This window comes from Heptranchias perlo, chromosome 21, assembly GCF_035084215.1.
Source record: "Heptranchias perlo isolate sHepPer1 chromosome 21, sHepPer1.hap1, whole genome shotgun sequence".
Taxonomy (NCBI): Eukaryota; Metazoa; Chordata; class Chondrichthyes; order Hexanchiformes; family Hexanchidae; genus Heptranchias; species Heptranchias perlo.
In genome coordinates, this window is record NC_090345.1 from 19,304,697 (window position 1) to 19,319,425 (window position 14,729).

General features: G+C 39.5%; 1 protein-coding gene across 1 annotated transcript in view; it reads left to right on the forward strand.

The window, feature by feature from the left end:
* Positions 1-523: 523 nt before the first annotated feature.
* The window catches only part of nrap (nebulin-related anchoring protein), a 79,181-nt gene continuing 64,975 nt past the window's right edge, over positions 524-14,729 (forward strand). The window contains exons 1-9 of the mRNA XM_068002186.1: positions 524-684; positions 785-879; positions 1,254-1,338; positions 3,167-3,271; positions 5,262-5,366; positions 5,516-5,620; positions 7,110-7,214; positions 12,490-12,594; positions 14,274-14,381. Coding sequence (XP_067858287.1) covers positions 616-684; positions 785-879; positions 1,254-1,338; positions 3,167-3,271; positions 5,262-5,366; positions 5,516-5,620; positions 7,110-7,214; positions 12,490-12,594; positions 14,274-14,381 — 882 coding nt within the window. The 5' untranslated portion in view covers positions 524-615. The remainder of the gene's footprint in view (positions 685-784; positions 880-1,253; positions 1,339-3,166; positions 3,272-5,261; positions 5,367-5,515; positions 5,621-7,109; positions 7,215-12,489; positions 12,595-14,273; positions 14,382-14,729) is intronic.

A 14,729-nucleotide genomic window follows, 5' to 3' on the forward strand; every position in this document is an offset into this window, starting at 1 on the left:
GTCCACTTGATAACCAAAAAAAGATTATAAAAAGGAATTGATCTACCATACATACTCATTTTATTTTCAGAAATTTAAACAATATATAGTATAGTTTAGGTAACTTTGAATAATCAGCAAAAATATTTTGTGATCTTTAATAACAGAAAATCCACAGGAAACTGAATTGTGCTTCAAAATATTGACCTACTCGTTTTGCTGTTAGAAATGTTTTATGTATTGATTGATAAAATGATGTCAGTTCCCTTTTACCTTATGGCTGACGTCAAGATGTATTTAGTAGAATATTGCTCCCTCCTATTTTGGGACGAGACATTCATGAGCCCCAGTCACTCTCCAAACTTAAACCTGATACAACCAGCAGACATGCGAGCTTTGTGATTGACAGCTCTGGTAACCATACACGAGTCGCGTTCTGGAGATCATCGCCTAAATAACAGGCGGCTTAACCAATGGACGAGGAGCGGGGGGCGAGACTTGTTTAGCTGTGAAATAAGGCTGCTGACTGCTTGTGGCAGGTTCGAGTACAGGCGAAGTGACAAGGAAGGGGGACCGAGAAGCAAAGTTCAGGAAAACATAGTCTTTCGTTGTTTTCTTACAAAAATCCCATTCAAAATGAATATACCGTGCGCCCGCTGTAGTTTTGGCGTTTATCCCGCGGAAAAAATAGTTTGCATAGATCAGGTGAGTGAATATTGCTGAACCTTCATTAAAGTGTCAGTATTTTAGACTTATTAAATTGAAGATTTTGCAGTTAATAACGTGTTTATTTTGCTAACCATAGACATGGCACAAGTCTTGTTTTCATTGCGAGGTCTGCAAAATGATCCTAACAGTCAACAATTTTGTCAGCCACCAGAAAAAACCTTATTGCCAGGCGTAAGTATTTTTTTTACATTAACTACAACTTTATTAGACTATTCTAATTAAAAAGCATTAATATTAATGCTCCGTTATTTATTCAAAGCAATTAAAAGCGTAATGTTAATGAATGTTATGTTGCTGTTGTTTTATCCTTGTTAACCGGTTCGAATTTATTTCTGTTTTTACTGTGTACACTGAAAGTCCCACAACTTTTCTAATTTTAGATGTACATATTTATACCATTGAAATTCTTGAAACTATTTATAGTAGGAGACATTGTATGATTGAAGAACCCTGTCTGCGTAACCTGAGAGAAATTGACAGAAAATTCGATCGATTATCTTTTTGTAAGTTAGTTGCAGTTAAGAGCAATATTTTATCATTCGCAGGCACAACCCCAAAGTCAACAAATTCACCAGTATACTAGATACACCACTGAACCTGAACGTGAAAAAACAAAGCGAGTCCAGTGAGGTGGGTAAACAGCGCTGTAAAGGGACCGAACGCACTTTCTTCACATAAAGCATCCTCAAATATCACTCAAGGGACGAGTTAACTAAACAATCCGATGTGTAGTCGCTATATCAGTCGAAACGCATTTTTTAAGAATAGGCAATGACTGTTTCAATTTAAGCAATAAAGCAGTTATTTAACCGTAGACAACTAATTATCGAATGAATCGGACCTATATCATGTTTTGACAAGTTTTGCAGTGAATTCAGTAAACTTTCTCTTACTTTTGGTGACAACCAAGCTTTGGAATGAAATCTGTGTTACAGCAACATCTATTTCTGGACAGCAACTGTGATGTGACACCTCACTGAGTGTGCTCCTACTTCATGCAGAGGTTAAAATTATAGTCTCAGGATTGCTTGTCCTCCATCTCCCCTCTCCCCTCCATATTCTGTTGCTTTCAATCACAGGTCATAAACACAAAGATGCTAAACAAAGTGTGCACGACATTTTACATTTAAACCGATCTTCATTAAATTAGTCTTGTGGGTATGAAAGTTAAATAATGAAAAACATTGCCTCAATTTGTTCTACCAGGTACAGTATATGTAGACCTGTATAAGATGTTTTTTTTACTATTAAAATCACCCTTGTATGACAGTGGTTGTTACTTGCCGTATCTTCGTCACGATGTTTATTAGGGTTTGTAATAAATAGTCGATGTTTAAGAACACATTTCATTATTTGATTTGTATTTTTTTAATGAGAAACTTTAACTTTTTTTTACAAGGCAACAAGTAAAAGTATTTGTGTTTCATAAAATGGGTAACTTTGTTCTTATATCCTAACAGATAACATTGCAATTGTATTTTATTTTTGGTTAGGTTGAATTTGTACTTCAGCAGCAAGAATGAAAATGTTAGTTTGTATAGGAGCTTAACAATTATGCACCATTATCTTTTTGTGTTATTAAATGACCAAGTTTTATTTGTGACAACTTAAAAAAAGAATTACATATCAAAAATGTTATTCTATCCAACATGTACCCTGATTGATACCAGTAACTGAATATGTTATAATGGCAGCATGAATTGCATTTTTTGTGGATTTAAAAAGTATTTGTTGAGAACATTTATGAAAGTGACACCGTACAAATTTGGTTTGCTGAAAAATAATCTTTTTTGAATGCTATCCTACAACTTTCTATTCATAAAACAAATAACTGTGTACAAAATGGAATGCCGTGAGTATGAGGTCCATTTTATTGGAGATACAGTTATGACAGTTCTTTTATAAACAGCTGATCAATTAGTTAATGTTGGGATCAGCATTTTAATGTTGAAGTAAATATAACCATTGATAGCAGTTCTTTAGTTACAGTGTTTACTCTACTCTCAAATCTATTTGCTGTTTCTTGCTCCTCTGGGGAGTGCAGTCTGAACTCACTTATTTGGACACCAGGATGTATTTAGTGTGATGATAATTGTGGGTGAAATGATGATGTCAAATGATCTCTATTTCTCTGTAAAGCCAGTTCACCTCTCTTCACCCACCTTGAAACCAATATCATTTGAGGAGGGGAATTTAACACATAATCTATGAGACCTCAGTGACCAAATTTACCTATGCCCTAAGCGTGAAAAAATCTAACTTTGAACAGTCTGACTAGGGAAAGAAAAGCGTATTATTATTAAGTAAAAACAATCAGTAAAAAAGATAGGAAAAGTGAAGAGAAAATTGAGTAATGAATGGGACAACTGCGTTGCTATGGCTTAGATCCCTACAAGTACTAATACAGTACATTTTTAAATTCAACATCATAAAATGTCCACTGAACTTTTGTACTTAGATTAAATACCGTGAGGAAGCCGAAAAATTCAAATCAGTTTTTCATTGGGATATAAAGTCGAAGCAATTGGAGCATGCCTGTACTGTTGGGCGACTTGCGAGTAAGGTAAGCAACTTGATCTTATTATATAATAATTAAATATTAATGACACTATGGCCATGAGAATCCGTGGCTGTTTTGGCAGACTTCTTCTATAACTTTGCCGGGAATCCGCCAAAAGAGCCAGAAATTAGTGTCTGGCTTGGCTTTGGGGCGGAGCCTCTGCCCGTCCTTTACAAGCTATCGACATAATGGGGTGGGGGGCAAGGACTCTGAATTCTCACATCACAGACCTTTTTTGGGAACTGGCATTTGGTTTTGCAGGTATGCCTGGTGAGACCAGGTGTACCGGATGACCAAGGGATGGATGTGAGGCCCAGCCGGGCATACAGGCCTCTTCGGTGGGTGGGCCTACTGAAGGCATGTAAACTGAAGGCCCTCCCATTGACTCAACAAACCTTGGCAGGGTCAGAAGTGGAGGTCTAGGACAGGCACATCCCAGTGGATTTTCAGGCCCTGTATGTTTTACATGCAACAAGTTGCATTGAAATAAAAACAAAGAAGACTGTCTGTATTTAGCATTTTTAATAATGAGATTTATAAAAAAATTGATTAAACGATTTATCATAGTAGCATAGTATGTTACAGCACAGAAGGAGGCCATTCGGCCCATCATGCCCGTGCCGGCTCTTTGAAAGAGTTACCCATTAGTCCCACTCCCCTGCTCTTTCCCCATAACCCTGTCAAATTTTTCCTTTCAAGTATTTATCCAATTCCCTATTGAACATTATTATTGTATATGCTTCCTCCACCCTCCAAGGCAGTGCATTCCAGATCATAACAACTCTCTGCATAAAATAAAATCTCCTCTCGTTCTTTTGCCAATCACCTTAAATCTGTGTCCTCTGGTTACCGACCCTTCTGCCACTGGAAACAGTTCCTCTTTATTTACTCTATAAAAACCGTTCATGATTTTGAACACCTCTATCAAATCTCCTCTTAACCTTCTCTGCTCTTAGGAGAACAACCCCAGCTTTTCCAGGCTCTCCACATAACTGAAGTCCCTCATCCCTGGCACCATTCTAATAAATCCCTTCTGCACCCTCTCTAAGGTCTTGATATCCTTCCTAAAGTGTGGTGCCGAGAATTGAACACAATTCTCCAGCTGAGGTCTAACCATTGTTTTATAAAGGTTTAGCATAACTTCCTTGCTTTTGTACTCTATGCCTCTATTAATAAAACCCAGGATCCCATATGCTTTTTTAACAGCCTTCTGAACTTGTCCTGCCACCTTCAAAGATTGATGTATGTGCACCCCCGGGTCTCTCTGTACACTCTTTAAAATTGTACCATTTAGTTTATATTGCCTCTCCTCATTTTTCCTACCAAAATGAATCAGTTCACACTTCTCTGCGTTAAATTTCATCTGCCATTTGTCTGCCCATTTCACCAGTCTGTCTACGACCTCCTGAAGTCTGTTACTATCCTCCAAATTGTTTACTACATTCCCGAGTTTCATGTTATCTGCAAACTTTGAAATTATACAATGTACACTCAAGTCCAGGTCATTAGTATATAACAAAAAGAGCAATGGTCCTAATATTGACCCCTGGGGAATACCACCGTATACTTTCCTCCAGTCTGAAAAACAATCGTTCACCACTACTCTCTGCTTTCTGTCCCTTAGCCAATTTTGTATCCACGCTGCCACTGTCCCTTTAATCTCATGGGCTTTAATTTTGCTAACAAGTCTATTATGTGGTACTTTATCAAATGCCTTTTGAAAGTCCATGGGTAGGTTTTCCTGGGTCTGTGTCCAGGCACACTGGATTAAAGGAGTTAGGAATGGGCAATAAATGCTGGCCTTGCCAGTGACGCCCACATCCCATGAACGAATAATAAAAAAAGATGAAAATTGGATGTGACTCCTCGCGATTTTCCGATGTTCAATGCGCCCAGGAAAATCTCCCATCTTCTGGGTCTGTGTGATTCTCCTTTTAAATACGAACAAATATAAAGAAGCTCATCATTTAAAAAAAATTGCTCTGCTTTACAGGTGCAATATACTAAAGCATGGGATGAAACAAAGGAATCATATCACCTATCACCAGATATGCCATCTATTCTACAAGCACAGAAAAATCTGGAACTTGTGAATAAGGTAGCATGTGCTAGTTGCTCTTGTTTACTTTAAATATAGTTTATTTTACATGATTTAAGTTTAGGCATTGGCTATGTTAGTGGTTAAAGTTATTAGACAACAACTTTGTACCTTGTTCAAGTGGTTTTCCCATTTTTTTAACGTTACAGAATGCTTACCAGGATGCTTATGAAGAAGAGAATGGTTGGTACTCTGCTTATGTTGCAAATCCAGAGCTTGTACGAGTTGCACAGGCACAAAAAGCTATCAGTGATGTAAGTGAAAGGAGATTCATTTAGCTTGAATTTTCAATGGTAAATAGTTTGATTGTTTGATTAATAAATGGATGAGAATAATGTTATGTGGGGCTCTAGTGTGTACTGTGCTACTGAGTGATAGGACAGTCATTTGAGCCAGTGATCCACGACACAATGATCTGACCAGTCTCACCATGGGAGACACTCAGCAGATTCCCAGCACTTCCACACAGTTAGGCAGGGAAAATTGGGGGTTGGTATCCCCAGGCTGATCTCATACATCTCCGAGGAGCTGAGGAGCCAATTCAGAATGACGTTAGGAGAGGCATGGAAATATGTGGCTTGCCATTTCAACCAGCAAACTCAAGAAAGAGGAATGGAAGGGAAAATAATCTTAAAAAGGAATCTTAAAAATATAGATAAATTATATTATGTTGATTAACTCTTTCAAAGAAAGTGTTGGGGATGTGCAAATTTTTTATCTTGGGATTGATTTTATATGGATTAATTGATAATGGGGTAAGAATTTAAAGCCAACTATGGGGTTCTGGTCATATCATTGTTTCTGAATGTTAGCGAGATGTGATCTTCAGGAGCAAGTAGCAGCTTGTAGCTGCCGTGACACATCTTATATATATTAAGCATGATTCTGAAGTGAAAACTTGACAACATACATTGTTATAACACTTCAGAATCTGTTTTGAGACAGTTCTGCATTTGAGAATTTAATAGAAAAGAAAGGCACATATGATTAATGGGAAATTTGTTAGCCAAACAGCTGGGACCTACAAACAGCAAGCTGAGGCATGCTCAGTGATTGGCCACTCCTGTTGGTAGCAACTAAAACAAAGATAGATGCATGACTTTAATCATGATGATTGCTCAGAGCACCAAAATAAATTGCACTGGTATGGAAATAGGTAAGTCAGAGATTTTCTATAATATTATATATATTCCAGGAACTGATATGCTTTCAGACATTGTTGTTGCCTAGAACAGACTCCAAGGCGGCAACGGTGTCTATAGAGTTCTACAGGTAGGAAAAGTAGTGCTTTGTTACCAGCATTTCATGCAGATGTTTTAAATTGATAGAGAATATTGAGGCACAGCTATAGCAGCTGTTATGTTCCTGGCATAAACCTGGACGTATGGCTTACATGTTAGCGGATATTTTGGTGCCACTCCAATTCTGATCTTGTGTAGGACTGACAATCTTACCACATGCCTCAAAGTTAAACGCGGCTAAACATATTAGCTTGAGCTAAGATCAAGCATTCTCCTTCACTGACCTTCAAGTCAGAAGCCTAGACCGAGTTCTTGTCAAACAGGCTCACTTGAAGAGAATACAGGGTTGCCAAAGAATTAACTTTCAGATGATGATCAGAAGGTAGCTAAGTGCATCTGAGATAAATCTAGGGTACTACGAGAACCTTCTCACTTGATTAAAGTATTTTTAATTATTAAAGTCCGACACAATGAAAACCTTTATATTTCCGAATTCCTGAAGGTGGAGTATAAACGTGGACATGGAGAGCACATTTCTCAGTACACCTCTGTGGTGGACACTCCACAGCTACTACATGCCAAAGCAGGAGGAATATTGGCCAGTGATGTAAGTGCTTTTCAGTTGTTGATGGGAAGACAATTTTAAGAGAATAGAGTTATTTTATTTGGAATGGACACTGAGGAGGTGGCCCTAATAAAGAAAAGTCTATTTTCCCCTTGGCAGTTCCCCTTTCTCTCTTTCCTTCTCAGGCTACTTTTGCATTCCTTTATCCCCTCCTCCCCCCTCCCTGATAATGCTGCATGGGCAGCTAGCAGTCTTTCACTTGCTGCAGGCACCCAAAATTCTGCTTCCACCTCTAGTGCTCTCAGTTCGCTATGAGCAATGTGTTCAATGTGCCAGAAAAATATTCATGCACAGATTCGTGGAGTGTTTGAATAGTGCTGAAATTAATGATGGTGTGTGGGGTCACATTATTGGCTGCATTTTGTCTTTGTTTCAGAAATAGTGAATGTATAGCCTTTTGTTTAAGGTGATGCTCTTGTGTGTTTCTCTCTTGTGGTCTTTGAACTAATAAGTGGTGGTCCATCCAAATCTAAGTAATATACTACTTGAAAAACTAGATGTAAAGGCTTCCTGAGAAGTCTCCTGAGTACCTGCTTGTGATTGTACTGGCTGATTATCTCGATGTGTTGCAGATTTGGACAGTCCTGCTTAGGTATGAGGAATGGCTGTATGAAATGATTCAAACAATGTTTCTTCCTCTAAATTACTAAAACCCTCTGGGATATGAGTCTCAGTGCTGATGACTGTTTTAAGTAGCAATGATGCTGAATGCTGTGGTGAGACTTCTTGGTGAGAAGGCCAGGATTGCTGCTCCTAGGGTTCTGGCATATAGGAACATAAGAACATAAGAAATAGGAGCAGGAGTAGGCCAATCGGCCCCTCGAGCCTGCTCCGCCATTCAATAAGATCATGGCTGATCTGATCCCAACCACAAATCTAAAGAACACAAGAAGTAGGAGCAGGACCCGGCCACTCAGCCCCTGGGCCCTCTCCGCCACCCACAGGGCATTGACCGATCCGAGCTCAGCTTCATGTCCAATTTCCTGCCCGCTCCCCATAACCCCTAATTCCCTTTACTTCTAGGAAACTGTCTATTTCTGTTTTAAATTTATCTAATGATGTAGCTTCCACAGCTTCCTGGGGCAGCAAATTCCACAGACCTACCACCCTCTGAGTGAAGAAGTTTCTCCTCATCTCAGTTTTGAAGGAGCAGCGCCTTATTCTAAGATTATGCCCCCTAGTTCTCGTTTCACCCATCTTTGGGAACATCCTTACTGCATCCACCCGATCAAGTGTAACAAGAAGAAGAATACAAATAATAAGTACATATGCATAGTTAGGCATGTTGGTGCGCAGACAATAGAGGGCTTTGGGACAACAAAGTTACAACTTTACACCTGCTGAAACACATTTGCATGGATAAGGCTTGCAACAATGATTATACAAAACAGTAGCATTTTCCTTTCCCCCAACCTGTACATCACTCACAATGTGTATGGCCACCAAACCAGAGACCTCTATCATAACCTCCCAGAAGGGGATAAGCAGTTTCATTGCTGTTTGCTGCTGCCTGTTTTTCCTCACTGCTTCCTTATAAAAGCAGTTTTTGTCATAGAATCATACAGCACAGAAAGAGGCCATGTAGCACTAAGTGCCTGTGCCAACTCTTTGAAAGAGCTCTCCAATTAGTCCTACTTACCTGCACTTTCCCCATAGCCCTACAAATTTTTCTCCTTCAAGTATTTAGCCAATTCCCTAATAACATATTTTGTCCATATACTATCCTGCACCAAGCCCCATTCACCTCTAACCTCTGCCTTTGCTGACGTACGTTGACTCCTTGTTCCCCAACACCTCCAATTCAAAATTCTTATCTTCATGTTTAAATCTTTTCATGGCCTTGCCCCTCCCTATCTTTGTAACCTCATCTAGCCCTACAACCCCATCTCTGAACTCTCTGTGCATCTAACTCTGGCTTCATGTGTATTCCACCCCATCATCTCACCATTGGCGGCTGTGTCTTCAGCCATCTAGGCCCCATATTTTGAATTCTCTGCCCAAGCCCCTTCACCTCGCCACCTCCCACTCCTCCTTTAAAAACCCACCTCTTCAATGCAGCTTTTGGTAATCCGTCTTAATATCTCCTTCTTTGTGGCTCGTGTCCATTTATTTCTGATTAAGCCTCTGTGAAGTGCCTGGGGTTGTTTTTCTACATTAAAGGCAATATATAAATGCAACTTGTTGTTGTTGTTTGGGGCCAGTTGTACAGCAGTTTCTCTATAACGCTATATGGTAAAAACTGTAATACAATGAAATTGCCAACCTCACCATGCATTGAATCCTGGCACATTGTGTGAACAACAACAGCAGCAGCAACTTGCATTTCTCTAGAATCTAAACATAGCAAAAAATCTCAAGGTGCTTCTCAGGGGTGTAATCAGACAAAAATAGCTGCAATATAATTGCAATCAATGCAAAGCAAAGCAAACTTTATTTTTTTTTAATACTAACAAAGAATTAATTGGTTCTTCCAAGACAATAAATTTTAACGAACATTTGCACGCTGGTAACCAGAGCTTTGAGCGGAGAGTGACGAGTGGCCAGCGGTCTAACTTAGGACTGCTGAGTTAACCTGCACCAACAGTGGCAAGCATAACTCACTCCCTGGGAATGTGCATTGTAATTCTAGGAATTTTTAGTGGCTGTTTCCTAACATTGTTTTCTGGAAGCTTCCCTAGCTATGGCAGTTGACCATTATAACGCTATCATGGTTTATGTCAATCTGAGTCTGTCCAGATCATGACTGTTATTTAGGTACTATAAATTATATACTATATTATTATACCATTCTGGATTACTAATATATGTACGTTTAAAATCAGTACTATACTAGAGTCATAATGTGAACTGCAGAACTCTTGTTATTTCTTTTAGTCTAACCTAATAGGTAATTATTAGTAATTCTCTTTCTAGAAAAACACAATTAAAAAAATGTAAAAAAATTCAGCTCAGGTGATATATTGAGGTGTACATAATAGTTTCAAGTTAGCTTTTTAAGATTGTGAATGGTGTGACACAATGACAGCATGGCTTATGATGTGGAGATGCCGGTGATGGACTGGGGTGGACAAATGTAAGGAGTCGTACAACACCAAGTTATAGTCCAACAGCTTTATTTGAAATCACAAGCTCCGAAAGCTTGTGATTTCAAATAAAGCTGTTGGACTATAACCTGGTGTTGTATGACTCCTAGCATGACTTATGTGTGTGAAGTTAAGATGCCACAATGGTGAAAATGTGTATTCTTTCTGCTTTCATGAGTGTGGAAGACCCTAATTCAGAAGTACTGAGGGCATAAGAAAGTTACAAAACCTTTACTTTGAAGTGAGAGATTAGCTTAGTCTGGTACTCTTGTTAGACTAGCTATTGTTAGACTAGCTTTCAAATTAATTCACAATCTTAAATTCAGTTCAGAGTGTTCAATGATACTGCTCATATGTGCAGTATTGTTTAAATTTTCACCTTGTGAAATGTCACCGCCACAAACATTAAAAATACTTGGGATTCCTGTATAGAATAAAATGCGCTGTCGAGTAATCTAAAATATTAAACTTTGCTTCAGTAAATTTTAAAAATATCTATTTCGTTTTACTCCTAATCATAATCTTGTTTGTGGGCTTCTGGATTGTAGAGAAACACAGCTGTGGCACTGCAGCACTTCTTTTGAAAAAGGAGTGCCTATGGAGAAAGTCTAACGCAATGATGCTCAAGTTGCTCAGCAAAAAAGGGACCTAAGTGGGACACAGTAGTCAGAGTGCATGTTTCCACAATGCACTTTGACCTAATAACATGTAGCATGTGACCTATCTCTAATGGAAAATGTCTGCTACTAGTCAGAAGTTAGTACAGGACTGAGGCATACTGCTTCCTCATGAAGAAAATTTGTTCTGTGTCTCCAAGGTGGGGCTTTCTTTACAATTAAAATAGATATTTCTTTCAAGTTGTTTAGAGTTCGTGTTTATTAAAATCTGGTGGATTATCATACTTACTGTGCTGTAAAATTAATATTGACCTCCACGCTGCAAAGTTGGGAAGGGTTGTGTTGGTGTTGTGTATAAGCTTTGTTCAGCTTTGTTATAAATATTTGAAAAATGTATTTGTTTCTAATTGTTTCTAGTATGGTACATTCATACATAAATAAATATTTCTTGCAAAGAAACACAACACAATTTCATTGACATGAAGCAATATGGTCCTCTGCAGATATTAAGTGGAAAAAGCAGCCAATCACTGCATCATCTTACATGTTTTACGGCCATTGATAGAACATACAATTGACGGTGGTAACAATGTATAACTATAATGGCACATTGATAATTGAAATTAGAGCTGCATGTTTTTTTTAATGAGAAGCATGTGCTGCTCAGAGTCTGCAAAGTCAGCAGAACTCTGTGAAATTTATCAATTATTTTTATGGTGTTGTACATTGATTTTTAGGAGAAATTGGCCCAGAAACTTGATTGCGTAGCACCCGTATCCCAAGCAGGAAACAGTGCTGAAGGGTCTGATATGGCATGCAGCATTGGGTGCACTCAGTCCAGGCCGGAAATGCACTGCATGCCATATTGGTTAGGGCGCCCTGTAATCATGGAGGGTGCCTGCCTGAAACAGGCCATGCCTATGCAAATCGGGGCTCTAACACCTGTTTCAGACCCTTTGCCAAATTGGATTGCAACTGATTGCAGATTTCGCCAAACACGCTGCGGTCAGTTTTTCCAGGCACAGAGCACCAAAGCAGCAGTCCTTAAAGGGACCGCTGGAGGCTTCCACCAAAAAGGTAATTAAAATTTTTTACACTTGAACGTGGAGTCAGGAGGAGCTGCTGCTGGCCCTTGCTCACTCCTTTCCGATTGCCTCCCCCCATGGACTTACCTGCTGTCCTGGGCCAGCGTCACAAACAGCCAATCTCGCTTCCCTCCGTGACCAGCAATCTGCCTCTGGGGCAGCGACTGGTGCCACAATTCACCAACTCACCCTCACAATAAACAACTGAGGCCGGCAGACCAATTTTGCGTGCAGTGTGTACTGCACTAGGATTGCATTCGAATTGCAATTCCCAGGCCGTTGAATTTAAGTGAGTTTGTCATGGACTCTGCCGAACAAAAGTGGCGCCATCAAATATGCCCTAATTATCAATTAATAAGTGAAACAAATGCTTTGTTTCTGTGTTTTCAAAGCCCAATTCTTTTGGGTTTTTGAAAGAGACAAGTTAACATTAAATATTTTTGATCATTTTCTTTTTAATTTTGTATGCCAGTTTAAATACCATGAAGACTATGAGAAGAATATTAAAGGAAAATGGAGCCAAGCAGCAGGTGCTGAAGTTGTCATGACAAGAGAGAATTCAGCAAAGTACAGTCAGGTTTGTTACATAGCAAAAGGCAATGTGGCTGCTGAAACATCTCTCTATCTTTTCTTGATCAGCTGAGTTGTTGAATTATTTACCTGTTATTTTAACAAAAGTGTACTTCCTAATCAACTAGTTAATGAGATATAAGTGAAGCATTAGTAAACAGTAGTAATATTTTAAATTGATATTTAATATTAATGTTTTTCTTGCTAGTCTGCCTCACACCTCTCTTAGTGAGAGCTGAAATTAATTTCAGTTCACCGTGAAGTGTAACTTGTATCAGTGTCAATTCTACACAGCAGTCATCCAATACACGTGGCCCATACACATATTCAGAAACACCCCTCTCTAACTAAAAAAAAATGCAAAAGGAAAACAATTATATATATTCTTCAACGCAGAAGACTTCTGCATGAATATTTAGTTATAAAAACAGAGGGGTAGAAATTGGACCTCGGTGAGCCCATTTAACAGGTGTAAAACAGGTGCAATGAGGCCCAATTTCGGGGACTAACATCGCACGCCCAAAGGATACTTGAAAGACATCCAACCCAATATTGGGTTGTGCCATCTCTCAAGTGTCCAAGGCGGCCACCTAAAACAGGAGTTAGACCCCATACATATGTAAATAATGGGCCTAATGCCTATTTTAAGCCCTCTCTGCTAAGTTGGATATCGCAGAGCGGAGCAGGAGCTGGGCATGCTCCGCTAGGGATTCTTAAGCGGTCGCTGCAGCCAAAGGTGTGATCGCCACCAAAAGGTACGTTTTCAAAAATAAAATAAAAAAACATTGCTAGGAGAAGCAGGCGTGCTCCCCCGACTACACAGTATCCCGATCGGCAGCTCCATCCCACCCCCCGGGATTTGCCTTCAGGCCACTGCCAGCGAGGCAAGTGGCTGATTTTCATTTCGGCAAAAGGTGCCGACAGTTCGCCCAATTAATAATAATGCGGCTGGAGGCCCAATTTCAGGCCAGCCTGGGGCCTCCTGGTTCGGGTGAGCATTGCGATAAAGTCGCTGCCTTTGAGCCCAAAACTGGATGCCAACGAATTTCTACCCTAGCGTTTATAATATCATGTGCCCAAAGTCTCAGAACTCTTCAGGTTAAGTTGACACAGTGATATTTTCAGTGGTAAGTCCTTTGATGCAGAGCTGCCCGAATTTATTTCATGTGTAAGAGGTAATTTTCCAACTTTGGCTTCCAGTGGGGAGTCTCACCCGGCAAGAATGCTGTGTATAATCACCCAACCATTATTTTGAATGGACGCAAAGATCATGCGCACTATGCACTGTAATTTCTGATATGTGCTCTTGGCGGGCGGGGCTTAAGTCAGAAAATTATCCCTTCATTGCGTTTTAAGTTCCTAAGAACTTTCAGTAGGACTGCTGAGAGTTTAAGTGAGAACTAACCATTACAACTATTGACTATTATAAGAATTAGTCATGGGCCTTCATTGAGCTAGGCCAGGTTTCCATATTTGGCATGATGAATGCATAGGTGTGAGTTACAAGGCTGTGATTTTTATGTTCACCATGTTTTGAAGGTTTTTACTGCTTTTTTATTATTAGGTTGAAGGATATATTTTCATGAGTGGCTCCGTGAAATGCCAGATAATATGGTCCTTAAATATACCCTTCATTATAGGTGCATTTTATTTAATGATTGCTGTAATATTCTCCTACTTCTGTAGCCTGAATACACTGGAGATTATGAGGAAACTAAAGGGAAAGGCAGTTTCCCTGCTATGATCACACCAGCATACTACAATGCCAAGAGAGCTAATGAACTTGCAAGTGATGTAAGTATTGCAGAGGAAAAAACAAATGTTTCATTGAGATACTGTTGTTGGGAAAAAATGAAAAATGTTTTGGAAATGGGTGGCATGCTCAGAAATTGGAGCACTGATAGACAGATCCACGGAGTGATGGGAGATGAATTTGTGATCATGATTATCAACACTAAGTTCCCAAACTTAGCCACATTAGTGTAGGGAAGTGTCGAGGGGCGGTTGGGAGATTGGAGAGAGAATCCTCACTTGGCCACTTTTGCATCCTCCCTGACAATTGAGAACAACATCGGGAGCAGATCAGTTGCCCGCACTCTTGCAATTGGTGCCTTCCCGTAGAAGCCATGGCCCTGAAATTCC